Source organism: Curcuma longa, chromosome 16 (genome assembly GCF_044706935.1).
Source record: "Curcuma longa cultivar G26 ecotype Majalengka, Jawa Barat chromosome 16, ITB_CL_G26_1.1, whole genome shotgun sequence".
In the NCBI taxonomy this organism is placed as follows: Eukaryota; Viridiplantae; Streptophyta; class Magnoliopsida; order Zingiberales; family Zingiberaceae; genus Curcuma; species Curcuma longa.
In genome coordinates this window covers 2,249,700-2,272,778 of record NC_133876.1, presented here as the reverse complement: position 1 = coordinate 2,272,778, position 23,079 = coordinate 2,249,700, and the positions used below count along the sequence as shown (strand labels likewise).

The 23,079-nt window shown below is 40.2% G+C and overlaps 1 protein-coding gene across 1 annotated transcript; it reads left to right on the top strand.

The window, feature by feature from the left end:
* Positions 1-289: 289 nt before the first annotated feature.
* LOC141847560 (pheophorbide a oxygenase, chloroplastic) lies at positions 290-15,505 on the top strand. Its single transcript, XM_074735617.1, has 11 exons — positions 290-724; positions 796-1,031; positions 1,109-1,235; positions 1,355-1,414; positions 4,148-4,501; positions 8,664-8,703; positions 9,933-10,072; positions 10,139-10,287; positions 10,801-10,960; positions 11,451-11,729; positions 15,062-15,505. The coding sequence occupies exons 1-11, from the start codon at positions 290-292 to the stop codon at positions 15,314-15,316; spliced, it is 2,235 nt and encodes a 744-aa protein (XP_074591718.1). The 3' UTR covers positions 15,317-15,505.
* The last annotated feature ends 7,574 nt before the right edge of the window (positions 15,506-23,079 follow it).

The following is a 23,079-nucleotide window of genomic DNA, read 5'->3' as shown; positions in this document are numbered from 1 at the left end:
TTACTTACCATCTAATGCTGGATGAATGTTCGAGAATCCAAGTAATCAAATCGGCGAAGAAACAACGCTAGATTCCAGATGCGTCCCTCTCCTCACTGTTTTGTGGTTCTAAGTAGTTTGCGTTTCCACGCCTGACTCCACCGGTGCAGTTCAGTTCTACACAGCAACGCACACTTGCTTCCTCCTCACGCCATCGCTCGGACAACTCGCAAACCAAATTGCCTTTGGCCTGCTCTTTTGGATAGGCACGGGACGGTCGAACTATAAGACCAGCTAGCTAGCTGTCCGGATGAAATTCGCAAACCGAATGGCTTCGTTATTCTCCTTCGCTTCCTGCAATTTCACGTCCCTCGTTCGGGGGCCTTCGCTCTCACCATCTTCCACTATCTCATCAGCGTACAAGCCCTCCTCCGTCCGCCGCCGCGGGTGTTCACGGAGGAGCCCGCCGCGCCTCCTCGTGGCCACCCCCTCCTCTCCTGTCGCCCCGACCCCTGCCGTGGATGACAACCACGACGCGGAGGAGGCGTCGTCGTCTGCCCAATCGGAGCCTGCCTTCTCCTGGAGGGATCATTGGTACCCTGTCTCCCTCATCGAGGACCTCGATCCGCGCGTCCCCACCCCCTTCCAGCTCCTCAACCGCGATCTCGTTATCTGGAAGGATCCCAACTCCGGCAGCTGGGTCGCCTTGGATGACCGCTGCCCTCACCGTCTCGCGCCTCTATCGGTATTGATCTCGCTTTCCATAAAATTTTGCGTCGGTGACTTAGATTAATGGTGTTTCGTGTATCCGGGCAGGAAGGAAGGATCGACGAGAGCGGTTGCTTGCAGTGCTCGTATCACGGATGGTCCTTCGATGGGAGCGGCGCGTGTTCCCGGATCCCCCAGGCAGCGAGCGAAGGGCCTGAAGCGCGGGCAGTTCGATCGCCCAGAGCTTGCGCAATCAAGTTTCCTACCCTTGTCTCACAGGGTTTACTGTTTGTCTGGCCCGATGAGAAAGGTTGGGAGAAGGCCACTGCTACCCAACCTCCCATGTATGTTTGCCTACAAAATAGATTCGATTGTCATGTTCCTGAAGTACAGTATGTAAGTTGGTTTTACTTTGGCTTAGGTTGCCAGCAGAATTTGATGATCCCAATTTCTCCACCGTGACTATCCAGCGTGACCTGTTCTATGGGTACGATACACTTATGGAGAATGTCTCGGATCCGTCTCACATAGAATTTGCACATCACAAGGTAGTATCGTTACGTTGCATTGATATTGAAATTTTAATCCGTTTTATATCTGATTTCCTTTGGTGGTAGTGAAACTTCTCTGCCATTTAAATTCTCCTATCCTGTTGTATATGTTTTAGCTACTTTTGCTACCACCAGATTGTTTTCTGGGTTGCCAAAAGCGTTGTGTGCTGACGCTGGTACTCCCGAACCTCCCAGCAGTTTAGCAAAATCACTAGGCACCTGTAGTCAGTGTATTGTGCAAGAAAGCACCACAGTTACTCTAGTTTACCAATTGTGGTGAGTAGGATTAGCTATTTTAGGAAGAGTTTAAAGTCAAAATAAAAGGGAAAAAGGACATAAAAATTCTAGATAGGAAATCTTTCTACATTCATGGTTAACTAAAGATATAGTATTTATCTAATATAATTTGTTGATAGTTATAGAGAATTTTTATATATCAAGGTTTTTACCATGGATATAAGGGGATTAACCAAACTAACTTACTTTTAAAGTGTTAGTTGCTAAATAAATCATGAACTTCACACATTTTAATAATTTTTTTCAAAATTAATAAATCTATCATGAAATTTCTAAATTTGTTCTAATCTTTCACAAAAATAAATTGTTGTCAAATTAGCATCAAGTGATGACATGACACTATGTCTAGGTAGCACCAACTCAAGTGTCACATCATATCCTATTAAATTCAATCAATTAAAAATAAAAAAATCCTAAAAATTCTAAAATCATTCTAACCCCGCCCTAAACCATCCGCTCAACCTTTGTCAACATCACTGATGGGTCCATAGCCATTTGTTGACCACTTCGTCTTGTCACTCACACTTACAGATCTTAGAGTAAGGGCTTGGTTATAACAACATGGCTATATTGGTCAATGATATAAAACAAATTGTTTCATGTGTTGTGTGGTTGCAATCGTCGATGGCCCAGGAAATGGTTTTCATGGGCGATTGAGTGGATGTAGACAAGGTTGGGTCGAGAGTTCAATATAATGACATGTGATGTGACATTTGAGTTAGTAGACTTATTCATTAGGTGCGATGCCACATCATCATTTAACTACAATGTGGCTGAAATTTAACACCGTGATATATTTGTTATGATTCCGCTATAAATATGTTAATTTTGAAAGGTCCTAATAGATTTATTAAAATGTGTAAAATTCATGATATGATTAGCAATTTACCTTTTCTAAATAGAAATATAATTGATGTAATTGTAAATGGGGTTGGTGTTGCAAGTTCCTTAATAAGCCAAGGAATCAACTCTGTCGGAGGTGAACAAATCTCCTTATATTCATGTATTTATTTTGTGCATCAATATGTCATCATTTTCCATGTCCCACATTTTGATACTCATTTCCCTTTTTTTTTTTCCTTTACTCCATTTGTTCCACCTGGCACAATCTTACATCCAACTTTTTTGTCCACTTGATTACCTATTGATCCATTGATCCCTTCCCTTGGTACCTTAGGGAGTATCTTTTTTACTGCATGACCCTGAAGGTTAAGAATGTTAAAGAAGGTAGAGGTAAACTGTTTCATCTTTGTTGATGCTCATGCATTGGAAGGACTGCTTCTTTCCTTTCTTCAATGCACATGTTCCCAACACGTTTGTGGAATAGCCTTTTTTTGCAAACTTGTTATAAAACACTCTTCATGCTAGCTTCATGCTGTCCTTAAAGCTGTCTTGTGGCTGACTTGTTGCTGCTATTAACAGTCAATAAAGGGGTTCATAAAACACTCCCTAGAACCTGATATACAAGGGGAAGGGAATCCATAAATTGACCTTCCTGGCCTTTGGGGCTAAGCAATTAATATGAAAAGTGCTTCCCAAGGTACGAATGAAGGAATCAATAGATAAGCCTTCCTTGCCTTCAGGCAAGGCAGGCTCTTTAGTTTGGTATACAGTTAGTACTAATTTCCTTGGCTACCAACTGGAGAAGGAATCTGAGAACACATTTTCAACAATTTCATGTGTGTCTCCTCAAGGAAACCACTACCTCCCAGGCTATCAACCTGGGAGGGATTTCAAAATCCTCTATAATCATAATTCACTCTAGGTCTGCCACTCAATTTCCATTTACTTATTATCAGCATGCTTCATAAAGTTCTAGATGTTGGGCGTTGCCTCATTGCAGCAGGCACTATCTTTCATGTCCTCATGATTTTTAGTCTCTCTGCCATAGTGTAAACCTCCAATTGATGAAATTATTTCAATGCCAGCAATACTGTTAGTCAATATTTAGCTTCCTAATCTAGTTAATTATCTGTTAAATATATGTTATTTTTTATAGATATTTTCTAGAATAGGCCCTATACTCTAACTATAAATAGGGCCTTATATGTTGCAATTGGAATAAGATTTCTTAAGTTATTTTGGTAACATGGTATCAGAGCACGGTTAATTTAGGGTTTTGTTTTTCCTTTTTCTTTTCCTCACGCGAGCGCGGCGCCTGCGTCTCTCGCAAACCTGAGCCACCGAAATTTATTCCTCCTCTGCTCGCAACGCACCTCCGGCCTTCACGATTCCACCGGATTCCGTGGGAGAGAAAGAGAGCGCAAGGAGTTTTCGTCCGCTGCAAGATTTCTCACGAATAAAATTTTGTTCGTGAAACTTTTTGGCGCCGACCCTAAAATTTTGATTCCTATTCTGCTCGCGCACCGTTCCTGTTCACGATTTCTACCTTCGGTTCGCACGCAGGCAGCAGCATCACCATCGGCAGAAGGGCTGCGGCGATCGATTTCTTCTTCCTGTTTCTCGCGACGCCTCTGAAGACCGCCGCCTGTGCGTCCGCCGGAGAAGAGGAACGCCGAAACCCCTATTTGAGGTGTTCTCTCCTTCTCCTCCCTTCTCACAGATCGTGATCTCTGGTCTGATCTCCAAGAAAATTGGCCTGCATCGAACAGAGAAACAGAAAGACCAGCAGCAGCAAGATTTGCATCAACCTTGATCCTCTCAGCACTAGAGGCAATAGCAACCTTAAGTCCTCTTCGTTTGCACTCCGTGATGAGTTCAAGAGCTCCAGGAAATCCAATTCCTGCCTCCGGCTTCGCATACTTAGCAAGCTGAGGTGTTCTCTGCACCGCAGCGGCAGCATATCTTCGGCTTCAATTGGCTTCAATCCGGGTCTGATTCAGCCTCAAAGTACAGCTGCATTCTTGAAGCACCCAAGGACCCCAGCAAGTGCTCCAGCTGTGGATTACCAGACTGCTGATTCTGAACATCTAGTAAAGAGACTACGAACTGGCCAATCAGATGAGGTGATCAGCTTCCTTGTTGTCTCTGGCCATCCTCTTATTTGGAATTCTTCTTCGAATTTGTTTGTTATCCTGATGATACTTGAAGTTTCTTGCTTGATCTGAATAACCGGAGAAACCACCGTGGGCCCTTGCATCCAAGATTATTATTTTGTTTTAGAGGATCCACAATATTCAGAAGTCCAGAAACCTATACAGAACCTAGATACAAGCATTTTCTTGAAATTTGGAACATTATCGTTCTTCGTCTCACAACAGCACCAAGTTCGGTGTTTTGGAGTTGCATATCTTTGGACTTCATTCTATCGTGATGGATATGGTGCTTGTCTCTGCAGAAGAATTTGCCAAGTTCTCTCAATATCAGGAATCACTTAAGTCTTCATCTTCCTCTATCACTGCTATTGTTGATTCAGGTAACCACAATACATGTCTTCTTTCCTCATCCTCTAAATGGGTCATTGATTCTGGTGCCACGGATCATATGACAGGTAATTCTAATCTCTTTTCTACTTTTACACACAAATCCAACACTCCGATTGTTACCTTAGCTGATGGGTCTTCATCTTGCGTTCGTGGGTCTGGCACTGTCAATCCCACTCCTTTGCTTTCCTTATCCTCTGTCTTACATTTACCTAATTTATCCTTTAATTTGCTCTCTGTTAGTCAATTAACTCGCAATCTTAACTGTTGCATCACATTTTTTCCCGATCATTGTTTAGTTCAGGATCTTTTGACAAAGAAGATTATTGGTAAAGGACATGAAAATGGAGGTCTCTACATTCTTGATTCACCTTCCCCAAGATCTCTCGTTTGTTCAGGTGAAAATTCTCCTTTTGAGGCTCATTGTAGGTTAGGACATCCATCTCTTCTATCACTCAAGAAACTCTGTCCACAATATAGTAGCATATCTTCATTAAATTGTGAGTCATGTCAGTTTGCAAAGCATCACCGTCTTAGTTCAAGTCCAAGGATAAATAAGCGTGCTATTAGTCCTTTTGAGTTAGTTCATTCTGATATTTGGGGTCCTTGTCCTATTCTATCTAAACCTGGTTTTAGGTATTTTGTCACTTTTGTGGATGATTATTCTCGTGTAACTTGGTTATACTTAATGAAAAATCGTTCTGAGTTATTTTCTCTATTTTCTGCTTTTTGTGCTGAAATTAAAACTCAGTTCAATATGTCCATCCGTACTTTACGAAGTGACAATGCCAAAGAATATACATCCAGTCTATTTCAATCTTATATGAGTCAGAATGGTATACTTCATGAAACCTCTTGTGTTGATACTCCATCCCAGAATGGTGTGGCTGAACGGAAGAATAGACATCTTCTTGAAACAGCACGAGCTCTTTTATTTCAAATGAATGTTCCTAAGTCTTTTTGGGCAGACGCGGTTTCTACTGCATGTTTTCTTATTAACCGTATGTCATCCTCTGTTCTTCATGGTGAGATTCCTTACAACATTTTGTTTCCTAGCAAGTCATTGTTTCCTATTAATCCTAGGATATTTGGTAGCACTTGTTTTGTTCGGGATGTTCGTCCACAAGTTACTAAATTAGACCCCAAATTTTTGAAATGTATTTTCCTTGGTTATCCTCGTCTTCAAAAGGGTTATAGGTGTTATTGTCCTAGTATTAATAAATATCTTGTTTCAATCGATGTTACTTTCATGGAAGACAAACCTTATTTTTCATCCTCACATATCCCAACTTCTCAAAAGGAAGATGATGATTTATTGGTATATTCTGTTACATCCTCTATACCTGTCTCAGAACCGGCTCTTGTCAAGCCTCCTATTATTGAAATATACTCCAGGCGTCGACCTCCTGATTCATGTCCTGCACCTACTACTTCGTCATCAGATCCAATTCCGAATGATGATCTTCCTATTGCATTACGAAAAGGTAAACGCCAGTGTACTTATCCTATCTCTTCGTTTGTGTCTAATAATGGCTTGTCATCCTCCTCCTGTTCTTTTATTGCTTCACTTGACTCTATTTCTATTCCTAAAACTGTCCGTGAGGCCTTATCTCATCATGGTTGGAGAGATGCAATGATAGAGGAAATGAAAGCCTTGGATGATAATGATACGTGGGACTTGGTTGATCTACCTCCAGGAAAATAAGCTATTGGATGCAAATGGATATTTAATGTTAAAGTCAATCCAGATGGATCAGTTGCCAGACTAAAAGCTCGTCTTGTTGCTAAGGGTTATGCTCAAATATATGGTGTAGATTATTCTGATACTTTTTCTCCTGTTGCAAAGTTGACATCTGTTCGGTTATTTATTTCTCTTGCTGCTACTCATCATTGGCCTTTACATCAACTTGATATCAAGAATGCTTTTCTTCATGGTAATCTTCAAGAGGAGGTGTATATGGAGCAACCTCCTGGTTTCGTTGCTCAGGGGGAGATAGGGCGAGTCTGTCGTCTTCGAAAGACTTTGTATGGTTTGAAACAAAGTCCTCGTGCTTGGTTTGAAAAATTTAGTCAGGTTATTGAAAAGTTTGGTATGAAGAAAAGCAAGTCTGATCATTCTGTGTTCTTCAAGCAGTCAGGAGCTGGTATTATTCTGTTAGTTGTGTATGTGGATGATATTGTGATTACTGGTAGTGATACTACGGGAATTTCATTTCTCAAATCTTTCATTCTCACTCAATTTCATACAAAAGATTTAGGGGTGCTAAAGTATTTCTTAGGTGTTGAAGTAATGAGGAGTAAAAATGGTATATTTCTATCTCAGAGGAAATATGTTCTTGACTTATTAACTGAGACGGGAAAGTTAGGGGCAAAACCTTGTAGTACTCCAATGACTCAGAACGGGGATCTTACAGCAGATGGAGAATTATTTGAACATCCAGAGAGATATCGAAGGTTGGTTGGGAAGTTGAATTATCTTACCTTGACTCGTCCAGATATTGCATATTCGGTTAGTGTTGTCAGTCAGTATATGTCATCTCCAACGGTTCATCATTGGGCAGCATTAGAGCAAATTTTGCGTTACTTGAAGGGTGCACCTGGACGAGGTATTGTATATAAAAATCATGGGCACACTCATATTGAATGTTTCTCAGATGCAGATTGGGCAGGTTCGAAAATGGATAGGAGGTCTACTTCAGGTTATTATATCTTTGTTGGAGGAAATTTAGTATCATGGAAAAGTAAAAAGCAAAAGGTTGTGTCGCGATCCAGTGCAGAATCAGAATACAGGGCTATGGCACAATCTGTGTGTGAAGTAATGTGGATATATCAATTGTTGACTGAAGTAGGACTTAAAATTTCAATACCAGCAAAACTATGGTGTGATAATCAAGCTGCTATTCATATTGCATCGAATCCCGTGTTCCATGAGCGGACTAAGCACATTGAAATTGATTGTCATTTTGTTCGTGAGAAAATTCAACAAGGTTTGATCACTACAGGATATGTAAAAACTGGAGAACAATTGGGAGACATCTTCACAAAAGCTTTAAATGAGATTCGAGTTGATTATCTTTGTAACAAGTTGGGCATGATTAACATTTATGCTCCAACTTGAGGGGGAGTGTTGGTTATAAATATCTGTTAAATATCTGTTATTTTTTATAGATATTTTCTAGAATAGGCCCTATACTCTAACTATAAATAGGGCCTTATATGTTGCAATTGGAATAAGATTTCTTAAGTTATTTTGGTAACACCTATTATTATTTCCTATGAAGAGGACTCTTATCTAAAAGCTAGTACCAAGTAAAGGAATTTCATCCCAAAAAGAAATTTAGTGGATTTCTAGTTTCTCTTTTGGTTTAGTTCATGCTTAAGTATTACAGGTATAATAATGAGCACAAATAGGTTATGTGATTCAACGCTAATAGAATGTCCAAGGTTGAGCTATGTGCAGGTGAATGATATTTAAAAGTCTTGTGAGGCAAACATAAGAACAATATAAGAATGATGCAATGTTCCAAACACAAATCATCAGTCATGAGCACAAGCATTATTAGCTTTTGAGATAGAACTGGATACTCAACTGGTTCCTTGTTCACCATTCCTCCAAATTGAACACCATGCCTCAGCCAACGTGCTAATGCTTGCAACTTGGACATTCTTGTACAGAATTTCCTTGACACTTTTCCTAAGAGAGATTTTCCAGGATGTCAATGTTCTATAGTTTTTCACTTTGCAGGAGACATCTCCTGGGATTCAATCTCTGCCATTTTGTACAAGTCAGTCACAGATCTCATTCTTGAAGTCATTTAAGCTCTTAATGCTCCAAGCTAGAACAAGAGTTGGCAAACTGAAGCTTGGGCCACTTAAATCAAGTGTACCTAAAGTTCTTTCAAGATGATGGTTCAATGCAAGAAAAGAAGGCTTTCATAGCTTCTAAGTTTGATGTGCCTCATTGAAGGAATTGAGGATGGCTGTTTTGATCCAAAGATAAGCACGTAGTCATGAGAAACATCAATACAAGGATTAAATTTTAAAACACGTTTGTGTGCTTGTTCAGAGTAGTCTCAAGGGTTAAAATAAAATAACATTGCTGGAAAGGTTCTTCCTTGGAGAGAACATAGGGAAAGAAAGCTTTGCAAAATGGTGTTTACTAGGAGAGAAAGTGAGGAAGGATAGAAAGTTAGGAAGATGAAAATACCCTTATTTCCCAAAACTAGAAATAAAGTAACTTATTCCATTCTTTCCCTAAAAATTACCCATTCTACCCTTATCCTCCCTCAAATCCCACTTCCTTTGAGAGTTTACTGTCTTCCCACCCAAGGACAGATGTAAGCTGCTCATTCCAGCTAGGTGTTTCTTGAAGTCCAACTCCAACATGCATGTGCAATATTAATCCCAACTCCAGCATGCATGTTATGTTGTAGCCCTATACTCATGTAGGCAAGTTAGGTCTGTCAATACCTAAGCCGCAGGCTCAATGGAGGGACTGACCTAAGCCACAGGCTCAATGGAGGGACTGTTATTAGTAAAGCACCTAGACACTTAGGCCTGAAACCTTAGGCCAAAACCAGCAAAGCTTGATGAAGTGGTTAATTACAAAAAGAATAATATTTGTGATCTACATACTTTCCCATTGATCGATGTTCCAACCAAATACCGTGGATGATCAAGCCACCGGTCAATGAATGGGCTGACGTACTGCCGAGGGAGATAAAAAGATCTGGAAAATACTCCAAAAGAAGGTTAGAATGACACTAGGGAGGGATTCCAACTGGTCACTCCAACGATCAAGTTAGAGTTTTGCTTGAGAGAGAAGAATTGGCTAAGGAAAAGTAGGGTTTTTTTGTGCACATACATGTGCCCGTGGGGATAGGTGATTTTTTGAAAAGCTGTAAATGTGCCCATTCTCCGGAACACACGCATTCATTTATCGCATGTTCCGAGATACGCGGTTTTGTTTATTGCATGTTCCGAGATGTGTGCTACTGTTACCCATGTGTTTCAGGATGTGCACTATTGCTCTCCACGTCTTCTAAGAGAAACAATCCCATGAATGAAGTGGTCATGTCACCTCCTAATCCCTACGCCCACGTATCTTCAGCGGGCCACGTAGGGTGCGGGTTCAATCCGGGGGCAAATGAGGAGGTGAAGTCAATGTTGAATGACCTTGAGGGTAGACAAAATTGACAACAAGGCCAAGTCCAAATGAAGTCGGCAACTGAGGCCGAGTCTAGGATGAAGTCGGCAATTGAGGCAGAGTCCGAGATGAAGTTGGTGACTAAGGCTAAGTTCGGGATGAGATCGACGTTTGAGGCTAAGTCGAGGATGAAGTCGGCGTCTGAGGCCGAGTCAAGGATGAGGTCAGCGCCTAAGGCCAAATCGAGGATGAGGTGGGACGTCCAAGACCGAGTTGTAATAGCTGACTTATTCCTGGGCAAACCTGACTCCTTGGGAGGAGTGTATTGAGCTTGTTCGACTAGACTAGGATACCTTCTAGGCCGAATATGCTCCTCGGGTTACGTCTGATCCACCTTGACTTTGATTGATAGCTCAATACGACTTTTAACCATATGGGACACATGGGGGCTACAGGTTTCTGCCACATCACAGTCACATGGGACTCGTGGTAGCTACAAGTTTCCACCACATCGTTTTGGAAAATTACCTATTATTCATTTTATCATATTTCTCATCTGTTTTCATGCAGTACGTTTTTCGTTTCTTATTGCAAACTTTTGTGAGTGTCAAGTCTCCATAATCAGTTATCGCTTGTTCACTGCTTTCATTATCTGTGACTTTATTCATTTGTGTATCTTTTTGCCATGCTCTTGCTAGAGTTTTTCACCATTCTTAATCCATGCATTTATTTGAAGGATAGAGATCAATACAAAGTTGCCTGTTCTTGGTGACCAGAACTGGGTAATCTGGATCTGTTCATTTAACATACCTATGGCCCCAGGGAAAACTCGCTCCATTGTTTGTAGTGCTCGAAACTTTTTTCAGTTCACAATGCCAGGCCCTTCCTGGTGGCAGGTATTCCAATAAGCTCAGAAATTTTTTATTGTGTACATTTTGTTTTCAGTCATCAGCTAAGGAATTTTCATGTCTGAAATTCTCTAGCTTCTGTTTTTTCTACTAATGATGCTAAAATTTAGTGCTCCAGTTGTCATGTGTTACCCCTTTTATTTAATTCTGCTTTTATTTAATTCTGGAACCTAGTAAATTGGTTATTTGTATCTTATCCACTGTTGAATGAGTACAGAAAAAAATGTCTTGTTTTATCACGAGCCTGTTTTTTATTTGAATTAGTGCTGTGTTTTAGAATATCCATGACTGTTGAATCATAATTTACGAGTCATTGTGCCATGTGTCAGTCAATCAGTTCGATTAAACAGTTTTCCATTGTAGCTGTCCGCCCAGTTGAAGTTCTGTACAATCATGTGGGGCCTACATTGTTGATAGCTTCCTCGTGTTCTCTGTTGCTAAAAAGTAACTTCGATATTCACTTTGATGCTTGCTGCAGCTGGTTCCCCGCTGGTACGAGCACTGGACTTCAAACAAGGTGTATGATGGTGATATGATTGTACTTCAAGGACAAGAAAAGATATTTCTTTCTGAAATGTCAGCATCCTCTAAAGATGTCAATCAGCAATATACGAAGATCACATTCACACCTACACAGGCTGATCGTTTGGTTCTAGCATTCAGGAATTGGTTGAGGAGACATGGAAATGGTCAGCCTGATTGGTTTGGCCATGCTAACCAACATGCTTTACCTTCAACTGTCCTGTCCAAACGTGAGGTGAGATCCATTTCTTTCCAATTACTTTGCTGAAGGTGCACTTTTCTCTGACGATCGAAGTATTTAATTATGTTTTGTTGGTCTAAAGTAACTTTTAGTTCTCTCCTATAAACAAAATCATTGATGTTCCTAACATGCTAGGGGTATATAAACTTCTTGTTTACTGAGAAGATTCTTTAGGATCATTTAAAGGTTGTACTGGCTTTGCTTGTGGAAAATAATCCAGTTAAATTGACAACGAACATAGTATGGGTAGTGCAATTAATTCGGTTACATGATAGTCAGAAGACAACTCTTTGATCCATTCCAAAACCTTCAAATTACTTTAAGAGTATTCTTATATTGTTGTGACCAGAATGCCTGGACTTGGTCCAACCCCTAACCGTAAGCCTTGTGTTTTCTTGGGTAGATCCACTTTCATTTTCTTTTCGGAATTTTGCTTCTTGGCTTAACTTTGTAGTTTTTATATTTATCCGAGAGCATCCAACATGAACCAATTGTACATGTGAATTTATACATAAAGAGTAGAAAATTTAATCCAAAAAAAAGTTGCAGAATTAACAAAACAAGATGAATTGTGTCAAAGTTGATTGGTGTGCTATTTTTTCTTACAATTTGAGATGTTCTGAAAGCAATTAATTTTATTTTTATATATTCGACCACCATACTTGTCCATGTGCTTCGAGTATCCCAACTTTTAACACACCCCTCAAGCTCATCATAACTTGGAGGTATAAGTTGTTTTCTAAGACAAGTTCAAGTCAAATTTGCTTTGATACTATGTTAAAATTCATTGGCTAACCATTTTTTTTAAGTTTTGAGCTGTCAGAAAATAGACGAATTTTATTTTTATATATTGAACCACTGCACTTGTGTATGTAGAATTACTTTCCCATATCGGACTAATGGGCATTTAACATCCAAACTTCAAAAAATTCTAACCTAACATAAAAGCATAATTGTTTCTACTATTTGGTTGTTTTGTGTCTGGGTTTCCTATTTTAAAACCCTAAGAAGTAATTGGCATCTCCTTTTTTCACCTTTGTAGGTGAGCTAGGATCTTTATTAAGCTTAAATTGATTTTCCAATGGAGTAAAACCGCCTTTGCACTTTTCAAGTTAAACCTCTCCAACATTTGTTCGATATGTCTCTTGAGATAACAATTTACCATTGCTAACCCTAGTGAGCTCCATACTAGTAATTAGGTAGGCCTAAGTCTTTCATATCAAATAACTCGGATAGTTACTCTTCAACTGACAAATCATAGTGATGTCTTGTCCAACAATTAGCATATCATCCACATAAAAAAGTAAAATGGTAAAGTTACCTCTAGGAAAAGCTGTTAAAACTAGATACAAGATTCAGAATATATTCTTATGTATCCTTTGCTAGGAACACAAAAATCCAGCTTCTTGTAGCACTATCTGGAAGCTTGTTTTAATCATACATAATCATTTTCAACCTGCAAACCAAATGCTCTTGCATTACAACATAAATCCCTTGGGCCAATATAATTTCCCCTTCTGGGTCACCATGCAAGAATGCAATCTCCACATCAAGCTACTGTAGTTTAAGATCCAAACTAGCCACCAGACTAAATACCACACTGATGGAACTCGTCTTCACAATTGAAAAGGTGATCTCATCAAAGTCAATCCCGTTCTTCTGGTTGCATTAAAACATAAATCCCTTGGGCCAATATAATTTCCCTCACCATGCAAGAATGCAATCTCCACATCAAGCTACTGTAGTTTAAGATCCAAACTAGCCACCAGACTAAGTACCATGGAATTCGTCTTCACAATTGAAAAGGTGATCTCATCAAAGTCAATCCCGTTCTTCTGGTTGAAACTCTCAATCACCAATCATGCCTTATGTTTGGTTAGTTTGTCATCTCTTTTTAGCTTGCATACCCATATAGCTTAGAGATTTCCTTCCTTTTGCCAATTCAACAAGATTGTAAGTGTCAATTCCTTCTAATGGATTGATCTCCTCTTGCATGACTGATCTCATTGTGAATGAACCTATACCCATTGGAAGCTCTTTGGCTCTCCTCTCATTAGTATGAGATGCATTCCCTACACTTGCTGAATAAAATGTCTCTTTAACCAACCATCTCAATACAAATTTAACTAGTGGTGGGTGGGGATTGTCCCTTCTGTTTTCAACCCTCTAGCTCAACTGGTTGTGTTCCACACTATCCATGATCAACTACTGAAGTGTAGCGAACTTTGATAATCTATTGATCAACTATAACACATAATAACTAGAGTAAGTCTATAATACCTCTCTGGGAAAGCTTTATGTTCTCTATGATCTTAGTATCTTCTTTAGGCTCATGCTCTTAGATGACTTCATATATACTTCTCATAATTTTCTTCTTTTTTAGATCTCAAGTTTATAGTCAGACATTTCATTTCCATATTATATGACTAATACAAGGAATTGAATTTATATCAATTTTATGTTTGTTTCTTTGGCACATGTATGAAAGTCCTGCGGCTAAATGTTCTCAAACGAGCATCTGATGATCCTTTCTTTTTCATGCTCTCTGGTATATTGATGGAGACTTGTGCAGTGGATATAATGTTAGGTTAATGTGTCATCCTTAACATGTTGCTCAGTATCTCTATAATGGTGCTGTTCATTGAGACTGCAATTCCACTGCACTTACACAAAGCACCTTTATAGACCAAAACATGTTGGTCATCCAAAACTTTATATGTCTTCGTAGGAGTGTAGCTTGTTCAAATTAGTTTTAGTTTATGATTTTAATTGTTTTGGGTCATCAAGGTTTTTGACTCAACATTTGGATGGGGTATCATGAGTATTGAAAAACAAAACAGTGAAGGTGAGAGAAGGTACATCATGTGCCTTTTAGGAATTTTTGGAGTAGAGGACAAGATTTGGGGAAAAAACAAAACTTGATTCTGTGATACTAAAAATTTGTCAAATATAATGTGGAATTAAACTCATTACACTAGTAAACATACACAACAAGTTTCAATGCACTCACACACAACACATAATTATCAATATGGAATTAGATCCGTTACAATAACACACATGCTCAAATAAATATCAATGTGGAACTAAACTCATTGCACTAAAAATCCTATTAACCTAACATCTCTAACAGACTCTCAACGTTAATGTGGGACTAAATGACTACATTAATAAACCTATTAACTTCTGCAATAGGCATCCTTTCTTGAGATATCAAATGAAAAATTTGCCTTTTCTTTTGATAATGTCATGAGAATTTTTTTCTTCGATACTGTGCCACAACTTTCAGTCATAAGTAAGTTTAATTATCTTAGTCTTCCTTGCAGATGCTTGACAGATATGAGCAACATACCCTCAAATGCTCATCCTGCAAAGGTGCCTTCGAGGCTTTTCAGTTTTGGCAGAAGTTATTTGTAGCGTCAACAGTCATTTTTTGTGCAGTCGCTGGAATTCCTTCAGAAATTTCATTTCGTCTCCTTCTCGCCGGGGCTGCCATTGCCAGTGCTGCCCTGGCATATGCTCTCAATCAACACCAGAAGAACTTTGTCTTTGTAGATTACGTGCATGCTAAGATTGATTGATGCCTCATCTTTGGTCCACGAATAGTGATGGCTTAGAGCAAGAACCAGGTATATAAAGTTATACGCACCGTTGTTGTGGCTAGTAAGATGATGCTGTAAATGTCTCAGTTCTATGTTGTGCCTAGCAGGAACACGGTTTATTAGAAACGTTGTTCAAAACAAATACATGAGTAGAAAAGGATTTTCCTCAGAATTTGCGTTCAAAAACTCATTCATCACCATATTGACTGGTTAATTAATTGAACTCAATTGTTGGCTTCTTTATTTCCATTAAGTTATAATGCTACTTCATTCCACTTTAAAAAGTGGCCTAGAAAGGCTCCTCCAAATAAATTGATGCTAGGAAAGAATGACATCGTAACTCATCTCACCTTGTTGGCTTGTTCTCTTTATGTTTATTCCAATGAAAGGAAAGTGAAGATGGAGAGAAAAAAAAAGGATTTTTAACAACTCTTGATGATGCATCAACAAGGAAAGAGAGTGGAGAAAAGATTCTTCAATTATTTTTTGTGCCTCGAATTCCATTCAATCCATTTTTAACATGCTATTTAGTTCCTTTCTTCTTTCTCTTCATTCTTCCTTCTCAAAATAAACAACAGGAATAATGGCTAAATTTTCACAATAATAGTTTAGCAAAATTTGGAAATTCATGATATATAACTAAATGTAAGATGAAATAGTCAAGCAAATGAAAGGAGATATTAGGCATTTATACTCCACCAAATGTATGATGAAATTAGTTGCTCTTAATTCTCAATTTGACAAGTTGAATCTATTTATTCAAACTTATTTTTGGACTTCTTCAGGCTAAAAATAGATATTCACTTTACATTATTTTTCTTATTTTATAATTGATGGTATTCGGAGTTACTCCTGAGCACTTAGCCTCACTTCCTGACCAACCAGTCTCCTTTCCCGAGCACTCCTGACTCGTCAATCTGCTCATCTGAGTATTCGGCCTTTGTACCCGTGAAGCTACAATACTCAAAAAAAGTCATTTGGAGTCTATTCTACCGAGCACTTGACATTTATTTAGTGATTTTCCATTCGAACTCGGAAACCTAGAAACTCAGCCTTAGCCTCCGACAACTCCCAACGTCTGACAACCTCTAACAACTTGCTATAAATGGCCCAACAATGTCAGTATACAGTATAATGGTTGTCACCCTCGGCCCCCCAACGACCCAATAATGTCAAGTATTACGTGGAGATTTTCTTCTGTCGGTTATATAAGGATCGACGGAGATAAGTGATGGAGGATGATGGTTTTCTTATTGCACACGAAGGCAGCTCTTTTCCACCACCAAACTCTCTTCTCTTTCTTTTGAGCATTTCTTTCCCTCACGTTTCTGTGAACTTCATCTTTCAGCCAGTGTTGACTTAACCGTCGGAGGGGCTATGCCGGCACCACTGGCCCCCCCATTGATGCACTTTGACTTGCAGACCACTTGGAGCATGTCGGAGAACAATCGAGGTTTCTGCCACAAAGGCGAAGGGAGAGAGGAGGAGCCCAGGCTTGCAAAAAAAGGACATCATCAAATTGACATTGTCTATGGGAATCAATACAAAAAGTCATGGTTAGTACCATAAGAAGAGTGGAACGTCAATCTGAGGAGTCGACTGAACCATGTCGTCCCTCCTTGCCTATTGTTATCAAAACAACTAGGGGCTCGATTTCACAAGAGCGGCTCTCTTGCATGTCGAACACCTTGTGTTGAAGAAAAAGAGGAAGCGGCCCCGATTGAAGTACCACATCGAGCCTGCGATATAAAGTTTGAAAGGAGCCACTTCGATCTACCATCTTGATAAAAGACCCATTAGTACTAAGCTGACTGGATTGCTACCTTCTAGAAAGGTAACTGCTTGGCAAATGTCATTGTCGGAAAATATTTTGAAGGAAAAACTACTTAAACACTTCCGATCGCCTTACATCAATGAGTATAATGGCACTATGGACTCAGAGGATCACCTATGTTGCTTTGAAAACATAGCCTTCCTATACCAATATTCTCAAGGGATCAAATACTGAGTCTTCCTCACTACACTCATTGGATCCGCTCAGCAATGCTTCAACACGCTGAGGCTCAAATCCATACAATCCTTTGATGACTTCGCCACACTGTTCTTACATTACTTCTCCAGCTCTAAGAGGTATCCGTCTACCCCTTTCAGCCTCTTTAATTTCAAGCAAAGATCACAAAAATCCTTGCACACCTACCTACAGTGATTTACTAGAGCTGTGCTAGAGATAGCCTCGGCTATGTTCAAGATTTTGACTGCCTTTGCCCAAGGACTATGGAAGGAGACTTCTTCCGCTCTTTATCAAAACAATCCCCATGCAACTACAATAAGCTTCTTGCCTGAGCTGAGAAGTGTATCAACATGGAGAAGGCTCAGAGAGCCCGACACGGACAACGAGTCCAAGCAGGGCATTGAATCCAACCTTGAGGAAATGAAGGTTTGCACTCACACATATGATTGAAGGGGTTCTGATATATGACAATAGTTGGTTGAGTACCTTCATTATTTAGGTTGTATAAGAAAACGACCTTGCCCTTGAACATTAATAGATTTAACCTAACTCGGACTCAAAAAATAGCAAATCTTGAGGTACACAATCTATGATCTTGTCCATATCTAAGAAGGTAGACGTCTCACCAGCTGGATGGTAACCAACTTCCTTACATAGGGTTGCGTAGTCCTCAAAGCCTCATTGGGGAAAACAAAACATCTGTTCGGCCAGCTTATTGGTCACCTCCGGGTTTATCCAAAAGTTAGCTCCCATTCCTTAACCCACTCTTTCTTCTAGTTGACAACATTCATCATCTTCCCGGGCCATGGTGGCCTTCAGATCTACATGATCTAGCGATTTCCTGAGTGAGAATCATTCGAATCTGTTATTTAGAACAGCTCTATGGCGAATCAGATGTCCAACCAGGCTTAGGTCACATGGTTCTCAGCTCTTAGTATTCTAGCCTCAGCTGCATGGCCTTACGTCAATTCTTCAGCTTGACCGCACGACCCCAGCTCTCATTACTTCATCAGCCTCCGCTTGGGATAGCACCGTGGACACTTAGCCCAAAGCAGCATGCGGTCCCTCTCCTAGGTTTTCTTTAGGTCATGGACAAATCGATCGTGCTCATATTGAAGTTTATCTACATGGGCCCTATCCACCACCAATTGATCGTTTCGTACTCGGCAATTGGACCTTTGCACTCGAAAACTTGACCTATATGCCCGGTAGCCCGATGCAAGTCTCGACAACTCGACCTCACTCTCGACAACGCGACCTCAACACCGACCATAAGGTTTCGTTCTTGCTTTCTTATTATGTTACAGCAATATGATTTCATTTTTTCTTTCGATTGTTTTACAACCATACTATCTCATTGTCTTTTGTTACTTTGTGACTGCTTGACCTTAACCTGGTCGCACGATCCAAATTCTATTCTGCTGCTCAATGGTTGCACACCTCAGCTTCTGTAGCTCGGCCGTAGTTCTCAATGCTTCAGCCTGCCACAACCTAACTTTAGTTCTTGAGCTAGGTCGCACGACCTTGATTATGTTCTATTGCATAATAGTCACCCGACCTCAGCACTTCATTTATCTATCTTGGCCACACGACCTTAACTATGTTGATCAGCAGCCATGTGGCCTTAGACCTCAACATTTCATTCATTTAGCTACAATGGTATGACTCTAGCTCTCAGTGCTTCCACCTCAGTCACATAGTCTCATTTCTGAGATCTTCAGCTCAGGCCACCGAGCCACAACGCATAGTACTTCAACCTTGGCTGCACAACCCTACCTTAATATTTCACTCTTGGCCACATGCCCTCAGTGTATTACTCAATGGCCACACGATCTCACAGCTTGACTCAGTTGCTCAGAACTATACTCTTCAATAGCCACACGACCTCAACTTTGTTTCTCAGTGGCTCTCCGACCTCAGCCATCAAGCCTGGCCACACGATCGTAGCTCTGCTACTCATTGGTCACAAGGCCTTAGACTTTGCCATTCAACTTAACTCTGTTGCTCGGCACTTCACTCATCCACTCGACTGCACTCCCCCAACTCTCAGTACTTCAACCCTAGCCACATGCCACAACTCTATTATTCAGCAGTTGCACAACCTTACTTTATTGCTCAGTGCCCCGTGGCCTCAGCCCACAACCTCCAAGCTATATTATCCTATAACAGCCTCCAGGCTATACAATGTTATAACAGCTTCCGGGCTATATTATCAACATAACAACCTCCAGGCTATATTATCCTATAACAGCCTCCGGATTATATTATCCTATAATAGCCTTCAAACTATATTATCCTATAACAACCCTCAGTTATACTTTGCTCTAACAGCCTTTGGATTATATTATCCTATAATAGTCCCTCAAGCTATATTATCCTATAACAGCCGCTCGGGCTATATTATCGTATAACAGTCCCTCAGACTATACTGGGCTATAACAACCCCTTGTGTTATATTATCCTATAATTCAACATAATCTTCATGACCGTAGAATCGAGCTCCTCTCCTAGTCCAAACAAAATAAACACTATAACATTCTAGAATTCTAGTATTCCTAACTTTCTAATTATCATTCCCCCTACCACCGGATGGAGCTCCTCTCCCTAGCCAAGCCAGGATGGGTGGATAAACTGGTCTTCTAATCCTCTTAATATTTTTATTATCCCTGGGTGGGACGAGTCTTCTGGTCTCTTTGGTATTCTTACGGTTATCTTTGGACCAATTGAACTTCTAACCATTCAAGTATTTATATATGCCCTTGTAACTGAGGGATTGAACTCCTCTCCTCGATCAGGGCTGATTGGTTTTCTAGTCTTCTTGGTGTGATTGGTCTTTTGCTCTTCTTGATGTAATTATTATTCTTGGCCAAAACATTATTAGACTTTTGGTATTTTTGATTTTCTAGTTATCACCCTCCCGACCAAGGAATTGAGCTCTTCTCCCTAGTCGGAACATTATTGGACTTCTGGTTTTCAAATTTCTAGTTATCATTCTCCCATCCAGGAGATTCAACTCTTCTTTTTGGTCGGAATAGTATTTGACTTCTGATATTCTCATTATTATTATCCCTGTGCGGGATTAAATTTTTGGATTATGGGTACTTACCCCCACGATTGAGGAATCGAGCTCCTCTCCTCGGTCGGGACAAGAATTGATCTTCTGACACTCTGGACATCCACATTATTATTATCCCATTGACTACGGAATTGAGCACCTCTTCCTGATCGAGAGGAGATCGGTCTTCTAAAATTCTAATATTCTTGGTCTTTTGATTATTATCTTCATGACCGAGGGATTGAGTTCCTCCCTCGATCATGAGAGGATTGGTGTTCTGGACACTCTCAACAGCCCTTTAGGGTGCCTACTTATTTAGTTACATCTCTAATTCAAGAAGTCTCTTGATCCCTACCCTCTTAGCAATCTCACACTCCTATCAGACTTCATTCAACTTGGCTCCTCAATCTAACTTGGAGAAGGGGCATGTGGTGTAGCCCGAATCAACCCGTTCAGGGTCATGCTCTCTTTGTGCGGGTCAACGCTTTCTCAGGGCTCTCCTTGCTTAAGCCATCTCCGACCACAACCTCTAACGACACCTGAGGATGGTAGTCGCTCCATACTTAATTGACTTCATTCGACTTCGTTTTTCAATCCGACTTGAAGGGGGGCATGTGATGGTATCCGAAGTTACTCCTAAGCACCTGGCCTCACTTCTCGACTAGCCAGTCTCCTTTCCTGAGCACTCTTGACTTGTCAATTTGCTCACCCAAGTATTCGGCCTTCGTACCCACAAAGGTACGGTACTCGAGAAAGTCATTCGGAGTTTGTTCTCCCGAGCACTCGACATTCATCCAACGATTTCCCATTCGAACTTGAGAAATCCAAAAACTCGACCTCAACCTCCGACAACTCCCAACGGCCTGACAATGTTTGTATATGGTCTAACAGTTGTTGCCCTTGGCCCTCAACGTCCTGACAATGTCAGATACTACGTGGAGATTCCCTTCCATCAGCAATATAAGGATCGATGGAGGTAAGTGATGAAAGATGATGGTTTTCTTATCACACGCGGAGACAACTCTTCTTTACCACTCATCTCTCTTCTCTTTCTATTGAGCATGTCTTTCCCTCGTGTTTCCGCGAGCTTCATCTTTTAGCCTAGTGCTGATTTGACCATCGAAGGGGTCGTATTGGCATCATCAACTCCCCACTGATACACTTTGACTCGCAGACCATCGGAAGCACGCTAGAGGACAATCAAGGTGTCCGCCCCGATGGCAAAGGGAGAGGAACCCGAGCGAGCAAAAAAGGACACCATCAATAATCATATTTATTCATTCATTCCTAAGACAATAAGTGGATAAACCACATTAGTCACTGTACACTAAATTTATCATCTTGCATTTTGGTTTACCTCAACCTCAAAGTCACAAGTTGATAATTGTTAAAAAGAATAAACTGAATTACTCTCAATTAATCAGTAAATAATAAATAATTAGTAGGGTAACTAAACATCCATAATATAGGATAATATTTTTGTTGGGTCATTGGTTAGGCCTAAGGACGTTCTATCTCACCTTTCAAAATCTTCTCTTCTTTATCTTCCAAAACCTCTTTATATTTTGACTAACTATTAATGGATAGCGAAGTTAATACCTACATTTAGTTAATTAGAAATTCTATTTGCTTAGTCTTTGTTCAACCTTAACTAATTAGGAGTTCAATCAATGCCAATAGATATTAGATTTTTTCTTGTCAACAACTTTTGAACTTTTTCTTTATCAATACTTGTTAGACTTTTTATTTGTTAACACCTATTTAATTTCATCCACTATCAACCCTTGATAGGCTTTTTTTTATTATCAATACCTCTTGAACTTTCTCTATTACTAACTATCCAATGAATTTTGACCCATTTAGATTCCATCACCGTCAAATATTCAATCAACTTGACAGGTCATATATACTTGACACATTGTTCTTACTTAAACTCACTAGCCACATATATCAAACAATAAAGCACCTTAGATACCAAAATGGAGTATCGATCATACCACTAACTTTACATCCGACCCACAGCTTTAGCATAAAATTTGCCTTGGGCTATCCACCTAATCAAAGTTCAACTCTCCTTTTGCACAAATTAGGTATCTGATAGTGATTAGCTTCTCCGCAGGGGCCTCATGTCTGCTCCTGGAAGGATGTAAACACCCAACAATTGTGAACTAAACACAATCAAATTCGATCGAAAGTCAAACTTAAAACTTTACAGTAGAAAGCGAAAAACAACTCCAAGAAAAGATAAAAGGCAGGCATGGTATGGGATGAGATGGCCAGGGAGAAAAAAAATAAGAAAAGCAAAAGGCATCAAGATCCTGAGCATATGCTCGACATGCATGATGCCAAACAACACGAGATCAAGAAGAGCAAAAAAGGGAAGGCCAAGGCCGAGGCCACCATGCGGTGTCACCCACTGCGCTCTTGTGCTCGCCGCATATCCTCAGAAGATGCCCCTTCCTTCCCTTGCATAACTTTAGTGCATAGATATAAACACTCTCAAACCCTCTCCCTAAACGCTCCTCCTCGCTTGAAACCACCATGTGAGGACCCGGCGGCCGACGTGGGTGCATGGTGGTGACGTCGCCGGCCGGCGTCGTTGCCTTTAGTTTCCTTCCAGCTGCTGCTACTGCTTTATATATGAAGTATCTGCGAGTGTTTGTGTTTCTTTGTGTT

Excerpts from the sequence above, each read along its gene's own strand:
- LOC141847560 (XM_074735617.1), top strand. The coding sequence starts at position 290 with ATGAAATTCGCAAACCGAATGGCTTCGTTATTCTCCTTCGCTTCCTGC. Across the intron at positions 725-795 it reads ACCGTCTCGCGCCTCTATCG|GAAGGAAGGATCGACGAGAG; the intron begins GTATTGATCTCG and ends GTATCCGGGCAG. Across the intron at positions 10,288-10,800 it reads GAGGCCGAGTCAAGGATGAG|GATAGAGATCAATACAAAGT; the intron begins GTCAGCGCCTAA and ends ATTTATTTGAAG.